General features: G+C 41.5%; 1 protein-coding gene across 2 annotated transcripts in view; it reads right to left on the bottom strand.

Moving 5' to 3' along the window:
• Positions 1 to 23,541, bottom strand: part of kcnab1b (potassium voltage-gated channel subfamily A regulatory beta subunit 1b) — a 42,505-nt gene that overhangs the window by 3,415 nt on the left and 15,549 nt on the right. For both annotated transcript variants that reach the window (XM_074651188.1, XM_074651187.1), the window contains 8 exons: positions 18,750 to 18,793; positions 16,529 to 16,566; positions 15,725 to 15,804; positions 15,199 to 15,243; positions 13,062 to 13,106; positions 11,059 to 11,102; positions 6,619 to 6,705; positions 592 to 677 (listed from right to left, as the gene is read on the bottom strand). In XM_074651188.1, the coding sequence (XP_074507289.1) occupies positions 592 to 677; positions 6,619 to 6,705; positions 11,059 to 11,102; positions 13,062 to 13,106; positions 15,199 to 15,243; positions 15,725 to 15,804; positions 16,529 to 16,566; positions 18,750 to 18,793 (469 nt within the window). The remainder of the gene's footprint in view (positions 1 to 591; positions 678 to 6,618; positions 6,706 to 11,058; positions 11,103 to 13,061; positions 13,107 to 15,198; positions 15,244 to 15,724; positions 15,805 to 16,528; positions 16,567 to 18,749; positions 18,794 to 23,541) is intronic.

Genomic DNA, 23,541 nt, shown 5'->3' on the forward strand with positions numbered 1-23,541 from the left:
ACACAAACTTCCCGCAGATAATGCGTTCACTATTTGGGTTAATTGTACAGTTTACCAGTTGTTCTGTACTGTTATTGTTATGCATTGAATATAATATGAAATACCCATAAAATATGTCACTTAGTCAGTTAACTCAAAGATAGAAAAAGGGTCCCTTAAGGAAAAAGGTTTGGAAACACTAAGCTTTATATCACTATAGATGTTTTTTAAATATCTGTATGGCCATCAGAAATCACATGTGAAGTTGTCGGGGATGTTCAGCACATTAAACATATTGCGTAGTAAACTAAAACTGTCACCTTTAACTGCATTTTCCCATTTTCTGAAACCATTCTGGAAGATATCTGACTCTGTACATGCTTTGTGGTGGTAATTTAGACAACACATTTATTATTACTCAGAAAAGTTCCCACAATATGATTACAGGGATAGACAAAAAGCAATAAAATCTAAATATTGCCCAGCTCTAAATAGAGCACAGATTCTTAAGAACTGTTTGTCATAGGAAGCTTTTTTTTTAAATTTTTTTTTTTATTTATTCATCTCATGTTGCTTGTTAGGAGCGGCACAAAGACTTTTTCCATCACTCACCATGATCTCCATGGCGGACCAGCGGGACGTCCCCCAGTACATGGACATCCCCTGGTTGATCACATGCGTCATCGATCTCACTATCTCTGTAAAAACAAAATATTAAAGAGCAGATACGTACATTGTCAATAATCAGACAGTGGATGGCGCCACTGTTGCAACTTTTATGTAATCTGCAGGAAAAACGTTTTAAAACTCTATTTATATGAAGGTTTGGTCGCAAAATTTCACATTATATACACACACAAAAAAAACTGAATAATTAGATTAAATTGGTATTTTACAACATAGAATAACACAATCTGATAAAAGACTTGAACAAGGTTTAAAGAAGACTGCAACAAATAATAATAACAAAAAAACCTTTTGGTCAAACTGGCACCTTTAGGACAGTAAAAGCAAAGATGACGCTTGAGATGCATTCAGCCTCTTTGTGAGAAAGGCTCGGGTCCTTTTAAACTCATGTGTAAGCAGATATTCTTTCCTGGGGATCATACCATTTCATGTGTCCAAACGCTGCAGGGGTTAAATGAAAAGACTCAGCCAACGTTGGCACAATGTTGCTTGTGCAGTTGAACAAATCATAGTCACAGCTGTAGGGGTTGAAATCAGCCACAGTGGCCTTTAGTGGTTTGTGTAGGCTATTTGCGCCTGGGTAAGTAATTGTGGGTGGAATAGTGGATAAGCAATAATCGGATTTAATAAAAACCACAGTGAGATTCTTTCTCAACGGAGTTTTTAACCGAGGACATCTCACATAGGAGGGTGAAATTACGGCTATTATTTTGAATGTGTGTCTGTTGTATGCCGTGCACAAACTCTCTAATTACTAAAGAAAACAACACGGTGATAAAGTAATTTATGTGATTACTTTAGTCTACAATTGCTTGCTTTTAGTCTGTAATTGGACTTACAATGCATTAATGAAACTACATTAGAGCAATGTAAGTTGTGAGCGCAAAATATGAAGACTGAAAAAGAGGGTGAAGAGATGAGACCACAGCAGAGTGTGATTAAAAAAGAGTGACTCCTTTTCATGAGTAGTACTCTCTCTGGACCGAAATGTAGCTCAGCGAGAGACAGAGAGCAAGTGTGTGTGTGTGGGTGTGGGTGAAGCAGGTGGGAGGGTAGAGGAATAACAGAGCATCTGCTCCGTAAGGGAGGGAGGGATGTAAGGACGGAGGGAAAAACTGTGAACCAAATAGGAACCTCGGAGGCGCATACAGTTCATAAGAGTTTCAGAGTATACGAATAATCCAGCCCAATGACAACTTGATCCACGGCAACATCCGGGTTTATACCTACTGGCTAGTCTTAGCATAAATTTTCTTTTCACGAGGCCGCGGTGAGTCATCAACTCCAACACCAGACGCCACGCTGAGCAAAGTGCTCAGGTGAGATATCCAGCGTACACCATCAACACCCCTCTCACATAAGCCCACTGCGGGTGTTCAGGGAGGAGGATGTGGGTGAAGTTGTGGCTATGAATTACATGTTCTGTGTTAATATGCTCTTGAATGTATGACATTAGTGAACAATTTAGATGAGAAAATTGCTAGGGAGAGCCGGGTGAGTCGAGCCAGTTTTTACTTGAGGCGTCTCTAAAGTGAGGGCATGACAGTAATGGCTCCAAGTAAAATATATGTTTCAGGATGTGGTGCGTCCTTGGGTATAATCACTTTGGATAAAAAATAAACGTTTTTCAAAATAGGACTTTCCAAAAAAAAGTGGTCTCTCGGCTCAACTTGCCCTCAGTGAGGGGTAACGCCTAGTCTATCAATCATACCTGTCAATCACTGAAGTGAGGTTAACTCCCACACATTGTGTCTAAAGGCAGTGGCTCTTCCAGGAGTGCGGTGTGAAAGATGATGGAGCACCCTTAAATGTGAACCTTGTCGAAAAGGAGGTGATTTATTTGCAATTAATCGCAATTAACTATGGACAATCATGCGATTAATCGCGATTAAATATTTGAATCGATTGACAGCCCTACTTTAGATAGAGTTTGGATAGCTGTTTACAGCAAACCAAGTTTAGTTTCATATTTATATTTACAGACATGAGAGTGGTATATTCTCATCTAACTCTCAGCAAGAACGTGAATAAGCATATTTCCATTCAAAATGTCAAACTATTCCTTTAATTCACTATTTTCTGGCACACACAAGAAAGTCTTATGTTTATGCTTGCGTGACGATAATAAAACATAACCATATTGTTTAGTAATTTACGTTCTGACTGAATATACTATCTAGAGCAGTCATTCCCAAAGACTGGGTCGGGACCCATAGGTGGGTCGCAAGAAATATTATTTGGGTCGCCGAATAAATTTGCAGAATTTCCTCCATAGTCTTTCATTTAACATTTATATCTGCAGTACACCTTTGAGCCACATGAGGGAGACTGAATGTTCGTATTAATCTGATAATTGTAGCCTACTTACAGTATAACATTGAATCTAATATGAAAGGCTAGCGTACATCCTGTTTGTTTTACTGATGAGAGGAAAAAAACGAAAGCCTGTTAACTCTGCCTAAATGCTTATTTAGTCTGATTTATAAAGCATTTAACATGTATGTTTTCAATAACACATGCATAAAACAAAGTTGTGATTTGTCAAACGAATGTCTCTTTGAAACGGCTTATTGAAGATAATATAAGGTGATGCGGAAATGGCAGTAAAAATGGTCAGGAACGTTCATTTACGCGCAAATTCGCTCTTCTCACGTATTATAGATGAGGCCTAATGAGAATTGTGAATGTGTGTGTTCTGTTGTTGTGTGAGCACACGCATGAAATATGGGTCAAATTCTGTTTGTGTGTTAAATGCAAATGTACAAACTGCCAATGTCAGCCCGTCCTTGAGACCTCTCACAGCAGCAACACTCAACTTCAGCCAGCAGGTATCACAGTGCCCTTCTGCAGAGTGCAGAGTGCAGAAAGGAGCATGGAAGAAAGCATTCAGCAGCACACTCTGGTGTTGATCTGTGCAGTGTCTATGTGGATGTTTAGATGTCGATGTGAGAGTTGCTTTACTGGGAGGTGGTACTCATTTTGAAGTTTATCCTCCTCATGCATACACACGGAGCTGTAATCAATATGTCACACCACAGGAGATTTTCAATGACCGATGAAGCCCTTTCTTAGTTCTATAATCGTGGGAAAGAAGGACGTATTGAGGTACTGAGTGGGTGAGATCATCCTGCATGCAGCTCTGCGGAGAGGTGACGTCCTGGCACTTGAAGGAACGTCCTGACTGCTTTGGGTTTGCGTTCAGTATGCTGTGGCGGTACCACTTCATTTGCTGGCTGGAGGGATTATTATGAAGTCTATTTATTGATGCCATGTCTGCTCTTTTCCTCTGCCTGTGTATCCCTTTCTTTATTCACTCTCTCCAGGGGATTTCCATATTCCGCTGATTGAATGGATTCAATTTGCTGCATATTGCTCTGTCTAATAAAAAAAATGATGTAGAGTGACTGGATAGCAACATTGTGCAGAAATTTGGACAGTTTATTCTGCAGGCTGTGGTATGCCTATTAAAACAATGACTGAATGGCACAGAAGCTTCTCCTTGAGGCACATTCTCATCATATATGCGAGTGCTTTATGAAGTATTGGCCACATGTGAGATGAAATTCCAGCTAGGCCTTTAACCCCTCGGGGGAAAACTTCTATACGGCCTCATCACTATGGGTGACAGCTGCAGTAGTAGGGGAACAGTAGGGGGAATGAGAGGGGAGTCAGATCCAGGACAGGAAGGAGCAAGTTTGTTATTTGTGAAACATGTTGGGCCTGTTAGACTGGATACAAGCCAAGTAGGGGGGAGAAAACGAGAAACACAAAGGGGAAGGATGAGTGGAAGGGAGAAGGAACGCAGTGACGGTAACAAAGGGAGACTCTGCAGCCATGACATCACATTTTTTGTCCCCAAGGCGACACGCGTCGTCTCGCACAAAGTCGGAAGCAGTTAAAGTCACGAGAACAAAATGCAAACACAAGTTCCGCATGAATGCATGCGAACACACCTGTTAGTTATCTTAACATTCCTATCTTTAACACGACATTCAGAGCTCAAGTGGGGATTTTTTTTTGTTTTAAGTAGCAGTAATGTGTGTGAATCAATTTGTTAGACATGTACACAAGTCGGTAACACTTCATTTTACAGGTTGGTAAATTTCATGGTAAATAGGTGATAATTAGCAAGTAACCTATTTAAAATTTCTTTTGAATTACTGCCAAGCTACCCCAATATTTACCTCAAAATGTATCAAAAATGACTTTGTTTGGCTATCCTGACTTGGGACTTGACTCTGGACTTTTATTATTGTTTAATATCTATTATAAACATTATTTAATAATTATATTCCGCTATTTCCCAATAAGCAGTAATAAATAGCTGGTAATTTATTTAATACATTTTCAGGGAAATAATACAAAGTTAATTGATATGCTTTTATTTCCATGTCTGCTTGTAAGTAGATAATAATTAGCAAATTACTTCTTTGAAATTTCTTTAAAAACTCCCTGAATCATTACATTACCTACCAGGTTACATTTGTGTTGACAATAAGTCATACAATGGTGAGATTTGTGCCTGATCAGAAGTGTCTTCTATTAGGTTTGGCTTTCCACCGCCGATGAAGAGCAGCGCACAGCCGCTTCTCAAGTCTAAGGGCCCTATTTTAACGATCATATGCAGTTTTAGCATATAGTTATTAAATCATGTTTTTAAGTAATTTTTACATTTTGAGGTAAATATTGGGGTAATTTGGCAGTATTTCCAAAGAAATTTAAAATTACTTGCTAATTATCACATAATTACCATGAAATTTGCGGACCTGTAAAATTAAGTGTTACCAACAAGTCCTATGAATTGCAAATGCCCACAGAGATGTAGAAGTCCCATGTTTTTGCATGTTTGCACAGCTACTTCATCCCCAAGAGAAGCTGTTTAGAAAAGCTTGTGCACAAGGATGCACCGTTTTGTGTGTCTGTACATGCAGTCCCAACTCTCTCTCAAGTTGTTAAAAAGTGACCCTCCACACAGTGATTTATGGCAGTGGCCTTGCTCCACTGTAATGTTGTACACTGATTAATGGAGCGACTGTGTGTTAGAGCTGCTGAAAACAGCCTATCTATCTTTATATTTGTCTGTCTGTCATCTCTCTCTCTCTCTCTGTGCAGTTTCGATGACCTGTCAGACTCTCGATCAATCAATCCATCAATCAGATTAGACTTCTCTACATCAGTGACTTTATCTGCAGAGACAGGTTACTAGAAGCAGGCTGCGGGGTCCGGCTGCCAGTCACCACTACTACCAGTGACAGCAAGGCCCCGGGAACGATAAGTATGACAGATTGACCTCCCACAGTCCGCTGGCTCACAGGGGAGGAAGCATGGGGGGGGCAAAGGGGAAATATTTTAGTGATCCTAGTGGGACTCCATCCTTTCAGCCGACCTATGGACGAGGTTTAGGATTGGATAGAAGTATCTATGATGGCCACCTCACAAAGGAGAAGTAACTGAGGAAGAAACTGGAAGTGTGTAAAAGAAATAAACGGTCACATAAGGTAGATGTGTGGGAAAGGCAGCACTAGAGTGAAGGAATGGAGCACACAGTAAGGTTTGTATCTAGTGGGACCAGCCCAAAAATACACCAGCTTCCCCCTGGGGGGCCAAATAATCCTGCTTCTGAAGAACAGGGCGGGCTGGGAGCGGGTGTAGCTCGGAGACCCTGTGGAAACTAGCGATCCCACAGAGACGGATAAAGAGAGAGAGAGGGAGAGTGGTCGACTAAAATAGAGGATGAGAGATGAGGCAAGATTGTTTGATGTATGTGTGTGTGTGTGTCAGATGAGGACACACACGCTTGACCACAAAGACAAACCCCTTTGGTGAAAGGCAAAGGTCACCAGTCCGGTGAAGGCAGCGGCCTTGTCAGTATTTCTCACCTTCTCATGTTACAGAACAACAAGCATTGTCCCTACAAGCCCCCCGGTGTCTGGTCAGCCATCAATCACTCACCCTCCATCGGAGTGTTGCTGTCTGGCCGGTTGGCGAAAACCACGTCCACATACTCGAGTTGCATCCTCTGGAGGGAGCCCTTTAAACCTGAAGTGAGAGGAGAGAAGATGTTGAGAGAGAAGAGAGCCGTCAATAGGAATCACGATGAGCATTGAGCATATTTGTTGTACTGATGGAATAGACGTGTTACCGACCACAGCATTAACACATATCTCTAATTTCCAAAAGGGTGATTTGACACCCTTATAAATAAGGATTCAACATAGCCCACATAAGCCCCGAGTATCATCCTTCTACTAATAAAAATCTCTTAATACCACTGGACCAAGGAGACTTATTACCGTTTCATTTGTCCCTTGACACCTGTGGACGTTGGCCTGGATCTGCAGAGGAAGAGTGATAATCGCCGTGTGCATGTATCACCCTCCAATTCTCCTCGCTATTTATTCAACACTGTTATGCAGATACGAATGACGTTACATTAAAATTAGATTGTTTGCAGCATGCTTAACCCTGCAATAAATATTCTGCCACCATCCATTGTTAATATAACCAGTGGTGGAATGTAACTATGTACATTTACTCAAGTACTGTACTTAAATACAGATTTGATGTACTTGTACTTTGAGTATTTTCATTTTTATGCTACTATATAATTCTATTCTACTACATCTCAGAGGTAAATATTGTACTTTTTACTCCACTACCTTTATTTGGCAGTTTTAGTTACAAATTACTTTGCAGATTTAGATTATTAATACAAAATAATCATCAAAGTATGATGTATCATTATTAAGTAAAAAACACAAATTTGTTTTCACGGCAATAATTTCTTAAACGTATTAACGCAATCGAGCTTTCAGAGGTTGTAGTGGGCTCAGTTTTAGCCAGAGTGAAGATACTGGCATCATATGAAACTAGAAAACTTAAGAAATCCATTGGTACAATGTCACAATGGCTTGTCGCGAAAGAGGTTAAATAACGCTCCAAACTTATGCTAAAGGAAAAAAACGGCATGGCCATTTTCAAAGGGGTTCCCTTGTCCCCTGACCTCAAGATAAGTGAATGAAAATGGGTTCTATGGATACCCACGAGTCTCCTCTTTACAGACATGTCCACTTTATGATAATCACATGCAGTTTGGGGCAATTCATTGTCAAGTCAGCACATTGACACACTGACAGCTGTTGCTGTTGTTGGGCTTCAGTTTGCCATGTTATTGTAGATTGAGCTAAACATATATATGATTCTGAAATAGGCCATTCTGCACAGAGAGTACCTTTACTTTTGGCACTTTAAGTATATTTTGATGTCATTACTTTTACTCGAGTATGATTTTGAATGCAAGACTTTTATTTGTAAGTGAGTATTTTTACATTATAGTATTGCTACATTAAAAGATCTTCTTCCACCATTGAATATAACAATATTAATTATAGCCGTTTTAACTTAAATATTTGTGATGTTGCTGTGGAAAATAATTTCTTGCATAGAATATATTAATATGTGAATGATCAACTCTAATAATCATTTGACAATCATCTTTTCTGTAATAAAGCATTTATTTTTGAGCTAAAAGATAGTGGTGTCTAAAACTGAAAGTGCCTTTAAGAAAATGTTGCTACTATACATGCAAGGTTAACCGTTAAAAAAGTATTGACACCATTAGATTTGGAAAATGACGAATACCAGAACTCTGGGAATATTGGTGTCTAGGTGATCAATAATTTTAAAAAGGAATAACGACAGGAGGGTAAATTTGTAAGGCCCAGAAAAGGTGAGACTTGAGTTAAAGCATAAAAGCCAGAGCACCATAGAGGGGCTCTCGAGACCAGCACTCGGTTTATTGTATTCTGCTTGATCTACAGTAAATCTATTTATATTGAATTCTGGAGTCTGTCTTGTTTTAGAGTTTGTCTTTACTGAAGTTATTGATAATATGACTGAGGACCTACAATCATCTGGCCTGGATGAAGATTTACTCCCACAGTGCCCAGCGCCCAGAGCAACAAAAACGATGTATTCAAGAGTGCTAGTTGTTCTTTTTTTCATTTAAACCATGGCATCAGGTAAAAGGACAAAGAGGGTGAGTTAGATCCAGGGGGATTTAAAGTCAACATATTCATAAACATGGCAAAGTGACAGCTGACCACATGTGACTCAAGGCCGCCAGCTGCATCTGGCCTGGCACATCTTTTGATTCAGCTCGCGTGTGAATCCGAGTTGTCATATTCCGTCTGGTTTACCTAGTAGGAGTCATGGTTGTGGGGCTACAAGTCTCATTCACGATTCACACTTTTTTAAGGTTAATCAGTGTCAAGCTGAGCTCACATCACTATCCCCTGGTAAGAAGATCTACGTAGAAAAAGCCCTGCACCTGTGCAAACTTTGATCCTTGTTACATAAACGAATTCTGTTTCGACAGGAGGTGGAGGATCCAAACAGCCCAAAGCTGAGAGGATGATAAGAAAGACGAGGGATCAGAAAAAAAGGTAGCTCTCATTTCTTTCTCTCTCGCTGTGAAACAGTGAACATTGAGGCGAGGATCAGCGATGGCAACGTAGTATTGTGTGTAGATCAGTCCCCATTCACACACAGAGAAAAGACCAGATGAAAGATGAAAAGCAAACACAGAAGACTGTCACAAAGGAGGACAGCAGAGTCGTGGAGAGACAAGGCAGAAGACACTCTTGAGCATGTGTGAGTGTGCATGGCAGATTAATGCCAGCGGCCTCATCACTGCCCGCTAATCCCAGTTGAGAGTTTTGTTCTCCCCATCGCCGTTCCAACCACTTATTCCTTCCTCTGTCATCTGCACTCCCACCATCGCAGTAACGGCCATTGCATGGATCCTAATGTGAGCCTGCATCGTCATCGCGAGCAGTTTCCGCTGTCTCGTGGATTAGCTGGAGTTTACTGGCTGCGAAGGAAGTCTATTTTTGGAGCTGAGAAGAAGATGTTGAACAACAAAGCTATTCTAACTGGGATCTGCGATGAATAATGCATTTAATTATGTGTTCTACGAAAGTCTCTTTGAAATGATCAAGGGATTTCCTCGTCCTGTGAGGAAAATGGTAAACAAATGTTCTGGTTGCTAGAGAGACTTTGACTTTTCCTTGCACCTCAGAGTTCATCAGATCTATACTATTATCTATTACTATTGATTATTCATTGATCATTAAGTTTGACACCAAATCATTCCTAGTAAGTTTCACTTAACCAATCAAATGATTCATTGACTGGCCTGTGGTGGGATGTACAACCAGTGGGCAACCTCCATGGTCTGAAAAGTGAAGCAAACGCAGAAGTGCCCTAAACTTGCATTATTTCTAACAGCCAGCAGGGGGCGACTCCTCTGGTTGCAGAAAGAAGTCTGATTATATGGAAGTCTACGAGAAAATGAGCCTACTTCTCACTTGATTTATTACCTCAGTAAACATCGTAAACATGAGTTTATGGTCTGAATCGCTAGTTTCAAGTCGTCTTCATGATGTTCATTTAGTAAATGATGGTCCCATTTAGAGACAAATAGACACATAAAGCAGGGTATGCTCTAGTCTTACAACTTTAACCCTTTCACAGTGTGTTTTCAGTTCATTAAAGTTAATATTAACATTTTGGTCGCCTAAAAATAAAAAGCCAAACTCGAGGCTTCATAGACAAACCAATGGGTGACGCCATGGTGATTACATCCACTTCTTATATACAGTCTATGTGTACAACCAGTATAGTGAGGATGATGGTGTCAGCAGATGTTTAACTCAGAAAATGATTACCCTGTTGTGACATGTGCCACACCAGTAGTGACAAGGACACTGCACCTTTCTCTCACGGATCCTACCTATGATCTGGACTGGCTTTAGCTAACTGGCGGTGCTACTCTCCCTTCAGTTTTCTCAGTCTGTGTCCTTCCCCTCCAGCTCTTTCTAAGTGTATCCCCCCTTCACTTGTTTGGGGGGGAAAGGAGCAGAGCCTGCGGTGAATGTTAATAACGTGGGAAAGAGCTGAGTCACTGCAGGAGATGCATTGCGCTGTGGACCGGATGGCGAGTTGTTAGGGAAGTGGGGTGGAGCGGGCCAATGGGACGAGAGAGGTATGTCATTATAAGCTTGAGCAAAGCCATAACTCTTCTAAAAGAGGAGGTGAGAGGAGAGAAGAGGAGCTCGTAGTACACTCTGATGCAACAGTCTCTTAAATAGACACCTGTAAAGGTATTACAACTTAAAAGACGAGCTTCGATGTACCATTGACTAATACAACTTTCAAATTCAGCTGGGTTCACATGCTGATAAAAATCAAAGAGCAGAAAGAAGACAGACAGGAAGAGAGAGGGGGGGAGAGGAAAAGAGATAAAAGAGGGAGATTACAGGATTGCGGCGGGGCTCCGAGTGACGGGGTGATGTGAAGGACAAAGCAGCGGAGAGGAAATCGACTTGTTACCTTCAATGATGTGCTTTCTGTTGAGGCCTCTCTCTGTCTCTGCTCTGCAACAGGACGGAAAGAAGGAGTGCATGTCAGCGCACACATACATACACATTCATGCACATACACAGAACTCTCATGAATTGAAGCAGATCATTAAGCATGCCAAACAAGAGCCTGCATAACAAACTACCTACAAATCGCTGAAGAGAAATACACCCACTCTGTGCTCCACAGTGTGCCCGCAGATATGGAACAAACTGTGCAGCGGGTAAAACACAAGGCTTGTTGTTGTCACTGTCTTGTCTTGATTGCCAGTGATTTGCCAGTGGCCTCCCAGTTAGCAGGGCTTTGGTGATTTGCAGGTGAAAATATATCGAGGCAAAAACTGGACCATCACATGATTGAATATATGTTTTAGATGCAGGGCTGGAACATCACGTACTTTAATTCAATGTTCAACTTTATACTTCTGTTCCACTAACACATAGAAATATTATGCTTTTAACTTCACTACATCTCTCTGTCTACAGTTAGTAGTAGTTTTTACATGCAATCTAGTTACAAAGCAAGGAATCTCTGTCTGTCTGTATGTCCCTCTGTGTTATTTGCATATCTCAAGAACCGCTATTCTGATCTACTTCACACTTGGCGGGTATATTGCTCAGGACTCAAGGGAGTGAAGCGTCGAATGTAGTGTAATTGCGTCAGATGGTGGTGCTATAACAATGAACTTTAGGTTTTGGCCCTGTAACTTTTGAAACGTAACTTTTTTCCCTGGAATCATCACCCAATTTGGTACAGAACATCTCTGGACAAGATTGTTGATGTTCCATACAGTTTTGCTATAAACACAAAATCTAACAACACCTTATAAAGTCATTATGGCGAACAAGTTAGCAAACACCTATTTACACATCCAGCTGATATGGAGCAACATAAACATTCATTCGGAGTCGTGTTTCTGGCCGCCTGACAAATGTAAGTCCAATATACAATCTCCACCAGTTCCTGAGGGAAATATCTGGGTCAGCAGCTGCTAAATGCTGCACTATGTGTGTAGTATACAGTGGGTTTATAAAAGCTGTTTTGCTGAAAACAGCTGCCGGTGTTCGTGAGAGTCAACCAAAACAGGGACACAACACACCTGCAAATCTCGAAAAACTGTGCTTCAGTGATTTGTCAGTAGCCCCACCTGTGTTCACTCAGTCACTTTCAGATCTTCCCCATGTCTGCATTTTCCTTTTCCACTTAATTCATTTTCTTTTCTTTTGGCTCCGGCGTTACTCTCCTTGCTCAGTTGCGTGCTATTTATCTTGTCCTCGCTTAATTTCACACTTTCTCTTTCTGCCTCCCTCCTGTGTTCCAGCCTGCTCAGGGTTATAATAATGTAGTACAAACACAAAAAAACATGCTGCCCCTCCTCCATATTATCATGTCTTCTTACCTTCTGTGCAAAAGGGGCTGGGAAGTGCAATGGAGAATAAAGTGTGCAAATAGCTACTGTATGTTTGATGAGATGCTTGAAAGGCTCAGCAGGGGGTTAAGTAGTTGTTCTTTAAATCCATCTGGCGTAGAGACTGATACTCTACCGGTCTACATCGGATACTTAAAAAGAGAGTAAGAGGAAGAATGTGGATGTACTCATGGAGCTTCTGCTTCCCTCACTACGAGCCTGAAGACTTTTAGAAAACAGAGGGAACGTGACTAATGCAGATTGAGAGCAGAATACTTCAGCATGACAGAAGAAGCAGATATGACTTTTGGCAGTTTGGCAGGAAGGCTGAGGAAGGGTATGAAGGGAAGCAAGAGGGGGTGAGAACATGGCCATGTTGAAATCTGTGTGTGTGTCACTCATTTTTCGAGTGTGTCCTCCGTGTCTGCGCGCCTATGGGTTTTCCAAAAATGGTCGATGCCATGTCACGCTCTGCGGCTGATGTCTTAATGTGTAGCTGGTGAGATAGCCCAAACATTGAGGAGGAAAATGGCATACACACACTTGCATGCACACACACACTTACTTTCCACCCCAGTAGAGCTTTGTTGTGATCACAAGGCTGGATCTCCTGAGGGAAGACAGACAGACAGACAGACACACACGTCAGAAGACCATAAAAAAAGACTTTGTTGTCCAAAAGATGCATGTGTGTCAGCATGTGCAATTCTGCATGTGTGCATGGACATACAAGTGTTCTCCAGATCAAACATGTAACTTGTCTAGTGTTAAAAATCACAGAGGGACTCTTTTCTCCGAACTCTAACAAGATAGCTCCCTCACTATAAAATCCGCCATGCTTGAATGATCAATAATTTAAACGGATCCAGAGTTGGGGGTGAGGGCAGGCAGAGAGCTGCTGAGTTTTTGAGATGGGAAATTGACATAACTGAGTCTCACCACTGCAGTGTGGCACTTCATGCAGTATAGATGTATGAAACTGATATTTTCTGTGGTGCAGATACAAGCTCACGCTCAACAGCATCTGCTTGCAATTCAACTGTGAGCCACATGGTTACATTTAGGTAGGGAGATTTCAGTGAATTAGCTTAAAGATAAGTAAATTGGATGTACATTCTGCACCTTCCACCACTTCAATTCATCACGGACAATGTACATGAACATATAAAGCACAAGCATCTTGCACACAAACACTATGTGGCCAAAGTTGTTGGGCTGTTTTTCATGGTTTGGGCTTGGGCCCTCAATGCTTCAGCATACGATACTATTTGACACCAGTGGTTCCCGACCTGGGGTCAGGACACCCCCCAAGGGATCCTAACATAAATCTGAGATTCTGGATCACAAGACAGTTAAAGGAATTGGAAAGAAAACATATTTCTGTTACAAAAAGTCAAGTTCATTTTTAGCCATGCTGTCGGCATGGCTAAAAATGACTGCTTGGATGGACTGGCACAAAAATCAGTTCAGACATTCATGGTCCCTAGAGGATGAATCCCAATGTCTTTGATGATTCCCTAATTTTTCCTCTAGCGCCACAAGGAGGATGACATTTGTGATTTTTATTGAAATATATAAATATTGGATGGACTGGATGGAGAAACATTCATGTCTACCAGTAGATGTAATAACTTTGATTTCCTGACCTTCATCTAGCGCCACCATCAGTTCAGAATATCAGTTTGTTCAATAGAGAGCTGCAGGGATGATGTAATTTTGTAGGCCAAACAGGAATTTAGCATCGCACCAGTTCCCTCGACAAAAAGCCAAAGGGAATTTTCCATTGGATTTTGGATCATTGCAGATAATAAGATCTTTTGTGATACTTTTGCACGTTTTGTTCAGCGAGATAATGTTCACAAAATGAACACCACTTTTATGATTTTTGAAGTGTGAATGCAATCAGCAGAAGTAAAAAGCTAACGTTAAGGTTATAAACACACTACAACACGGTCGCATGAACGTGAGTATACACAACAAGGCTGTAAAGGCGGACGAGTTGGCGAGATGACATTTAGCCACTCGTTGGCAACCACCTTTTTTAAGACACACAAAATTCCCGAGGGACGAGGGAACCGTAAGTGCTAAAATGCTAACTCATTTCTGGGTTTTAGGACTAATTCCTGCACTGCTCTTTACTTTGGTTTGTGACCAAATACCTGCAAAACTAATGACATTCCCATCAGCGGTACTTTGTTTTTAGTGCTAATTAGCATATGTTACCATGCTAATGTGGTAAACACTATACATGCTAAACATTAACATGTTAGCATTGTCTAAATACAGCTTAACAGAGATTGCTTCATTTTGAATTACGAGCCTAAAAGAATGGGGACAACCGTGTTAGACAATAGAGTGCTTTCAGCAACAGTTTCCTGAAGGCCCTTTGCTGTTCTAACATGACAGTGCCACCATGGACAAAGTGAGCCGTAAAGAAATGGTTATCTGGGTGGAAGAACTTGAGCTTGCAGAGAGCCATGACCTCAACCCCATCAACACCTTTGGGTTAAATTGAAACACCAACAATGAGCCAGTCAAATCCCTGCAGCCTTAAAAGAGTGCACGCACTTTTGGAATAAGATCCCACATATAGGTAGATATTTTGTTGGCCTGTCCACACACTTTTGGCCATGTAGTGTATACGCACCCACACAATCTAAAACCTTTTCATGCAACACACTTCTCAAGAGACAGTACTTTACCTCCAGCACTTTTTCTTGATGATGTTTCCCAAGATTATCTCTGCTCTGTAAAGAACAAAATACACAAGGAGATGATGAGATTATATCTCAGGCTGCCACTTCTCTAAGAGCATGTAAGCGTGACAGTTATCTGCCACATATCTTCGGCATGAATGCCTGATTAAAAATCAGCAGGAGTACAAGATAAAGGATAAATGCCTGCATTGTATGCCTGATTTTTACCCGCAACCTTGAAATGAATATTCATCCCCACACAGCGACAGCCTGCCCCGCATTATTCAGTGAGACAATGTCCAGGCCTATAAAGTTAGATTGAGCTGTGAACATAATGGGGAGCCTCCAGTGATGAATGAGATTATGTAAATCACTTTAGAGCCAAGCTACCTTTCATTTTTTTGGCCTTCTCAGGTGAATAATTCCTGGTCTGGGGCTAAACCTAGTTAACATCTCCTGGGAAAAAAAGCTGAAAAGGCCAGAAAATTGCTCTGTCACTGCGAGACAGATAACAAATCTGAGACACACTCACTTCCCTCCGGAGTAGACTTCAGCCGTGTCGAACAGGTTGACCCCGCTCTCGTAGGCGATAGTCATCAGCTGCTCTGCCACCTGACACACACACAAGAAATGTTTCCCATCATGGACTCCAGTGTGGTATAATACACACGGCTATAAATATTACACAAAATTACACTTCAAAAGGAATGGGCTGGGAAAATTCCCCAAAAAAGCTCGAGGAGAGTAAATCTCTTTTCCACTGAGATGCACATCACCAGGAAAACTGCCCGGCTGCTTGTTGATTAAAGTTGTTTACTGCTCAATATATTTCCCAGACTATTTTGACCTAGTTCTCATGCCTGCATTTTATCCAGAGGCATTCATGGGAAGGCCAAGACTTTCTCTTTCTGTACTCGGCTCCTGTTTTGTTTGTTTGTTTGTGTCTGTTTGTGTGTGTCAGTTAGCCCCAGTGGTCATCGGGCAGTGATAAGCTGTCTCCAATTCAGTGGCTTCCCCCCTTCAAGGCCGGATCAAGGCACTGGAAGAGGTCTTCTGCTTAATAACTTGTGACAGGGAGCAATAAGACCTGATGACTTGGACTTGATAGAGCCAACAGGGACTTAACAGCCTGCTGTTATATTGGGGAATTGATACTTGAATGATTACTGTCAATTCACACTACATTTTACATCCAGTTGCACTAAATTGCTCACCACAAACTGGGTGAGGTAGACTGTCACAAGTGCTCACTAGTTGCAAGGGTCTAAAATAATGAAAGCCAACATCTGCTCATGAGCTATGACGACTGAATGATGCATTTGACTTGACGTCTTACCTCATCAGAGATTTGACCTCCAAATGTTACCCATGTGCCTGTTGAAGGAAAGATCAACGTCAAAGTTTTAGAACAAACAAAAACCACACAAGACCTTGGGCATATTAAATAATTACTTTGACATTTTGGCATTGACACATGACAAAACACCCCCGCCAAATGTCAGGGTTGAGAAAAAATGTTCCCTTTCATGAGTTTCTTGTGAGTAAGCTACTATATGTAGATTTTTTAATGTGATTACAGCAAGAAACAGAGCATAGCAGCTTCAGGTGTTTTGATTTTGTTCCTGGGGGAATTCTTACGTGCATTAGGCTTGTGTTTGTTTAGTACATTCATTCTTTTCGTCTGGGTGGTGCAGAGAGACTGACAGCCCCTGTCATTTGTCAAACGCTAAGAGAGGCTTTGTTATTAATAGCAGTCTGGAAGCTATCCATAAACTGTCATGTATCAAGCGTCAAAATATTTCTCATTAATCGACCACTCTCCCTACCCCTCTTATAACCCACTGGCGTCCAACAGGGTTCTATACTGGGGACACTCGTGTCATTTGATATATATCACGTTATCTCACGTTTTTGTTGATATTTGTCTTGTTTTCAAAAAATGTGGTGTTTTTTTTTACATCTTCCAGATGTTAAACAGATGAAAATATAAAATACTAAAAAATAAATGCACACCAAGGGTTGTTCAAAACAGCTGAAAACAACCGTTTGGGCTAACTCTGGCTCATTTACAGTTTTGTTTCTATTGAAGAATGGGTACTGTCCCTCTCACATAAAATAAAATAAAATAAATAAACATGCACAGACTGCACTGATATACAGTAGGTTATTCATGCTTATATAAGCAGCCCCAGCCTCTAATTTGCATAGGCTGAACACAGCTTATTCCCACTAATAAGAAATAAAGCAGAATCCGGTGTTAAATGTGTAGCTAACTGCACCAGAAGTGTAGCAGCAGATCGGTGTAGGCTTAGCCTGATTTTTCTATGATGGCAATGGTCAAGAAAGAAAATGTACCAAATTATTGTAGGCTGCCCAATTGGCATATTTACTATACAGTTGAGGCAGTGAAACATAGAAACCCACATAAAAACAATGCTAAATTGACCTGTTTTAAGTGAAGTTCTGTTTCTTTGCTCCACTCTATGGAGGAGAAAGGTGAGGAGGAATCACTGTATTGCTCGAGTAAACAAATGAGAGTTTGTCCTCTGCAGCTCTCTGATGACAGGTACTTGGGTGAGGGTGGAATCAATCTTCTCCTCTACATGCTTCAAGAAAGCAAATAAGCCTCAAGCTATTCTTTAAAATTTGATTATGCAGTTGAGACAATAAGATGCAGACACCCACACAGTTACAACGGATTCGACCTGCTTTGATCACCACAGTGAAATTCTCTCTCTTTTTGCGCTCCTCTGCTGAAAATCAGTACAAGGAAGAATCAATGTTTTGCTTAAGGGCCCTACCGCATGGCTGAAGCTTGCCAATATCGAGGCGTGAAACTAATTCCTTTAAGTTGAAGGATGGTTACGTCTTCACTATTCCTCCCTGCTGCTGAATGAGCTGTGACTAAATCTTAAAAAAAGATCACTACAGGGATGATTAACCAACTCATTCACGGATTTCCCATCGTTCTGTATCTGCCGGGCCTGGGCAGCACTGCATCATTCCTTTGCTTTGTCAAGTTATTTTGTCTTCAGAGACACACCCCCATCAAGCTACTTGGCACACACGCTGCAACACAGTACACATAAAGATATGGCAAGCACACACACACACACACACGTATGCATGCACACACAAACACACATACACAAGAGATTTACTAAATTAATCAGTCATGTCAAGATGAATGAGAGGTTTTACTCTCGGGTGTGCATTGGATATGTGTGATAATTGAGCAACTTGTTTGCTGAAACCAGTGCTATTTATTAAATATTAACAGGGAAAGTATTAACACTCTGCAAACGGCTTTGTTCTGTCTCTCATGACTTCATATGTATGAAAGATGCATGAGGTTTAGAATAGGGTGAACTAATATAATGAGATTTAAAACACTACCCCCTTCTGCTTGGCTTTTTTACTGGCACACACACACACACACACACACACACACACACACACACACACACACACACACACACACATATGAGTTGAGTTTGCACTTGGTTGCTTATGAAATCATTAGACATTTGCCTCTAATGCTAATTAAATGTACTCACCAAGCCCCAGACAGGAGACACGCAACCCAGATTTCCCCAGGTTCCTATGAAGAAGAACAGACTATGATTAAAAAAAGAACAGTGTTGTTTAGGCTCAAGACAAATCTAGTCAAGTCAAATATGATTGCAATTATAGTAGTGTTCTGCTGTATATTGCTCTGGGCGCACAAAGATTTTCTGCCCAAACAAAGCCAAAAATATATCTTGTTTCCACCTCAAAACTCGAGAGACTGATATGAAATAACAGCAATTTTGCTATTGTGTGGAGCTTACAATATAGGGAAAAAACAAATCAATTGTACTTGTAGTACCGTTGTCAGGCTATTAAATCAGCGTTATCGGTCACTATAAGCACCATAGATGTGGGTCATTAGGGGCCTATTACACCCAATAGTAGGTTTCATCATCTTTTCACTTGGTAGATCAAACAAGGTATAAAAGAACACGACCTCTAGCTGTATTATAGACTGCATGAAACTCCATATAGGTTGGAGAACAGGGCCGATCAATGGGACACAAAACACAGGGTTTTCACCCAGGAGGCTGGCCTGCCGTGTGAAACCAACAACATCTAGTTGTCTTTGTGTTCACAAGCCTTAATTTTCACTTGAAACGTAGTTATTTTAAGGCAAAACACAATGTTTTTCCCCAAACTTAACTAAGTGTTTTTGTTGGCTAAACCTAAAGAAGCTGTTTTGTTCGTGTTCAGAACGTAAAGTTTCATTTAGTTTAGTGTTAGAGTTGTTGCTTTTTAGTAGGGCTAACCCGAATGCTTCGAGGCTTCAAAGCTTAGACCATTGCCATGGTAATCGCTATCACTTTTACAACGTAGTAGGCTTCTAATGACCCACATCTAAGGTGCTTATAGCGACTGATAATGCCTATTTAATGGCCTGATAACAGTCAAATCGGGCGCAGTATGCAGGCCATTAATAATAACAATAGCTTCTCATGTTTAATCGTGAGGAAATTCCCTGAATGTGAGGGTTACCTTTATCACACCCGCGATCATGAATCAGAATTGAGAGATTACAGCCGGGAGGACAGGTGATTTATTCCATCAATATGGATCCCACCTTCTCTGGAAGAAGAGGACGGCCCTCTAAAGACCCTGAGAAATATTCTACTCATGAAAAAAATCCAATTACTGTTTGTACCGCTGCACTGGGGAGTTTGGTACACTACTTTTTGACAAGTGTTGCCCTCTGTTCGTCCCTCACTCAATTACCTCTCGGAGCCTTCGGCCTCCTCCTGCAGCAGGGAGCACTTCTGTCCTCGAGCTCTTTACTGTTATTGTCTAACCCACAAAATGCAGACAACCACGCTCGCTCTCGAGCACTGAGGTCGTATCATATCGGCATTTCTCAAGATATCTCCTCACACTCTCTCTTTCCCTGCAGCCCTATACCTATTAACTGGGAAATGGCACACCTCCTGATACATGTCTCTTTGATACCAGTTAATTGACATCCAGCTGATCTGCGGCAATGCAATACAGCCATCTTGGCTCTCATTAACATGGTGGAAGATAAACTAAGACAGGGTTCTTGCCACCCTCGACTCAAGAGTCTCAGCACTTCACATCTAGTTTTACAATCTGTGCCACATCATGTCCAACTGAGAGGGGGAACTCATGTGGCGCGAGTGTTTGATGGCTTAACACCGGCGATAACAGGAAGAGCTGATTGTTCTCCCTCCAGCATCCGCAGGTGTCTTCCCACAGAGTGATGTACGTGGACTGTAGGTGAAAGAAAACTGCGTCAAGGTGATCCACGGCCCCCGCGAAGGCAGCCATCTGATAGAGGAAACGATTTGAAACGAAACGCCGTGAAATTGAGACACATTCGTTTGACGAGAATCGCCGAGGCCACGCGCACACGCAGAGTCGCAATCACAAGCAGCACACTTCATCTTGAGAGGAGAATAGTTTGAATGCTTATTTTTTGACACAGAAACAACCTCCAATTATGGTCTGTGCCTTCTGCTTGGTTTCGCCGGCATTTACTCATTACACCAAATGAGGCCGTAAAAAGTGCCAGCAGTGGTTTCCTTGTGTCTGACAACTAATGGCCTGTGCCCGGCGAGCTGAGGGCGGACTAATCCAAGGAGCCCGCGCTATGTAACCGTGCCCTCAGCCAATTCAATTAGGTGTTCAACATGGAGAAGCATCAGTCATCGTGTCCGCAGTTCAAGCCGAGCTGCCACGATGAAGAAGGAGGAGAGCATATAAAGGAAAGTGTTTACATATAAACACTGGATTCAATGCATTTATGGATTCTTTGATATGTAGCGTGTAATTAACATGACGGGAGACGGATCTCTCCGCAGTCACAGATCGTGGGATGCGTCCTCGTCCCTGATATGGTGGAGGAGTTTAGATATTGTATCCTCCGTCTCTCTGATGTATTATAGAGTGGGAGTTCAGATCCATGAAAGTGTGGGGGAGGGGGTGTACTGTAGGTTAGAAGTGTGATACTGACATTACATTGAGGACAAACCGCGCCGCTGATGAGGAATGTTCACGGCTGCGTTTATTGCAAGCCGCTCTGGGTAAAGCATCTGTTTAACGCCTGGAATAGTTGTAAATTGTAAATACATTTGCCCTCGGGTCTTCATCGATACATTGACACAGCGGTGATGCAGAAAATATCTCCACAATAAACAAGCTTGCGCAAAAATGTTCCATCTCCAAATAGAGCTGTGCTTTGTTTTTGGAGATCCTCCGTAAGCTATATTTGCAGTGTTTGTGTGATGCTGTAAATGCATACAGGATGTCTTAATAATAGGAGAAGAACAGAGCTGACGTTCAGCTGCTGTATTCTTTACCCCAGTGAAGAAAGAAGCATTGGCCATACCTGATTATTAACCACACAGCCGCCTGTCGCACATTAATAGATCTGTCCAGGTCTGGTAGTGGGAGGCACTTTGCTAAAGAAACTAATGATTCAGGGGATTATAGCATGTCATTTGCAACAAAGAAAAGAACATGAACAACTTTGTGTTTAAGAGAAAATGAGTGCTTGTGGGAGAGACAAATAGGGTTGCTAGGATGCAAGTTCTTTATATATTATAGTGTAAAGTGTAAGATAAACGCACTAAGGAAAGGACAACTTGTCTGCATAAACCTGCACATAAACAACTTTGCAAGCCAGCGAGTGTGGACTCGGTCCCTCATGCTTGGTTGGTGCCCAAAAGAAGCCTTGAAGTAAAATGACAAATGAGTCATTTGAAGACGCCCCCTCACACAAACCTGTCACCGCTTATGAGCATCCTGCGAGCTGCTACTGTATGTAGCCTGTTCTATTCTTAGTGGATCCCCAGTTGAAATGAACATCTGGCTACATTTATTGTGCTTAAATCTTTGGAGGAATCTCTTATTGTGGGGGTATTTTCTTTTCCTGGAAACCCTTTTATGGTTCTCAAGCCACACCAGGGCATTTCATAGGATTTATTTCCTGGTATTGGATTGCTCAAATCAATATTTGTCAGCTAACACTTTTGTCAAGGTTGCGAGTAAACAGATAAAACTCCTCACTCGCTGGGGATTAATGTAGACTGAGCGAACCCACACAAGCCAACCTTGATGGGCGGAGGGATTAGACGACGCCCACCTCCTCGGTTCCCACCGCCTCTCCTGATGGCAACCATAATGTTGTTATCAAAATAATTCAGTGCCGGGTAGAAAGGCGGGTCATATTCTAAATATATCAAAGCCAGGGCTTGTGTGGGTGGGAAGAAAGTAGGGAAGTGAAATCAAGCACTTTGAGGAAAAAAAAAAAATGAATAGATTAAGTATGAAAGAAAAGCTTCAGCATGAGTTGCTAGGGGGAAAAAAATCTCTGATGAAGCTCATGGTTGAATCCACACTAATGTCAGAAGAAGGGAAAGGGATAGAGAAGAGAAGGAGAAAAGGGTGCTATATTGAAGAGAGACAGAGAACAAGAGACACTCGCAACACACTGAGGCTTGCAGAGTTGCAAGTCCAAGCCCCAAGTCTAAGCAGATCAAACGCCCTCTACAAATAAAGCATTCTATATGACACAGAATGGGAAATAGGAAATGACAGCCGGCTCCCTACAGGGCCCTGCACAATGCGCATGTTTGTATGGTGTCTATGTGCAATAAAAAGCCAGAGTCCTGGACACGACTTTGTTTTTCCACAGTTGACATTGCTTTTTTCGTTTTCATGCAGTACACACTGACCCTCTTATGCATGCACTCGCTGTTACTTTTACTGTGAGACTATTCAAAACGCTCGGACATTCGTTGTTTTTTTTTCCAAACCCATGGGTAGAGAATCTCTCACAGAATAACTGTATTTTTCGTCAGAGACACATGATTGAAGCTAGTGGCCCGTGGGTTGATCCTGTATTGAAAAACATGTGGGCAGATCTGAAGTGGTTGATTCAGAACGTTGTGGAGAGCTTAGCAATGTGGGGGGGGAGGAAAAATATCATGTCATGATAACTGGAAAATCTTCAACGGTACTGATGGAAAATATGTCACGGTATCTTTTGTAGGTTTGTTTTTTTGTTCGCTGCCATGCATCGAAATGAAGAAGTCGAACTGAAACATTTTCAACTGCATTCTCAAGAAATGACTCTGGAGGAAATCAGGTGAAATAGTTGCTTTGTGGCCATTATGATATTATTAAATCCCACGGTTTGATTACAATAATAGAAAATAAATGCTGAATATCGATCTTGCAAAGCCCGAATTTCTGATGCAAACCTGCTTTCTGTTGACCTGTTGGAGGTAAATTTCTGTTTTCAGTGACATTTAGCAAACTCAC

The sequence above is a fragment of the Sebastes fasciatus genome, chromosome 11 (genome assembly GCF_043250625.1).
Source record: "Sebastes fasciatus isolate fSebFas1 chromosome 11, fSebFas1.pri, whole genome shotgun sequence".
Taxonomy (NCBI): Eukaryota; Metazoa; Chordata; class Actinopteri; order Perciformes; family Sebastidae; genus Sebastes; species Sebastes fasciatus.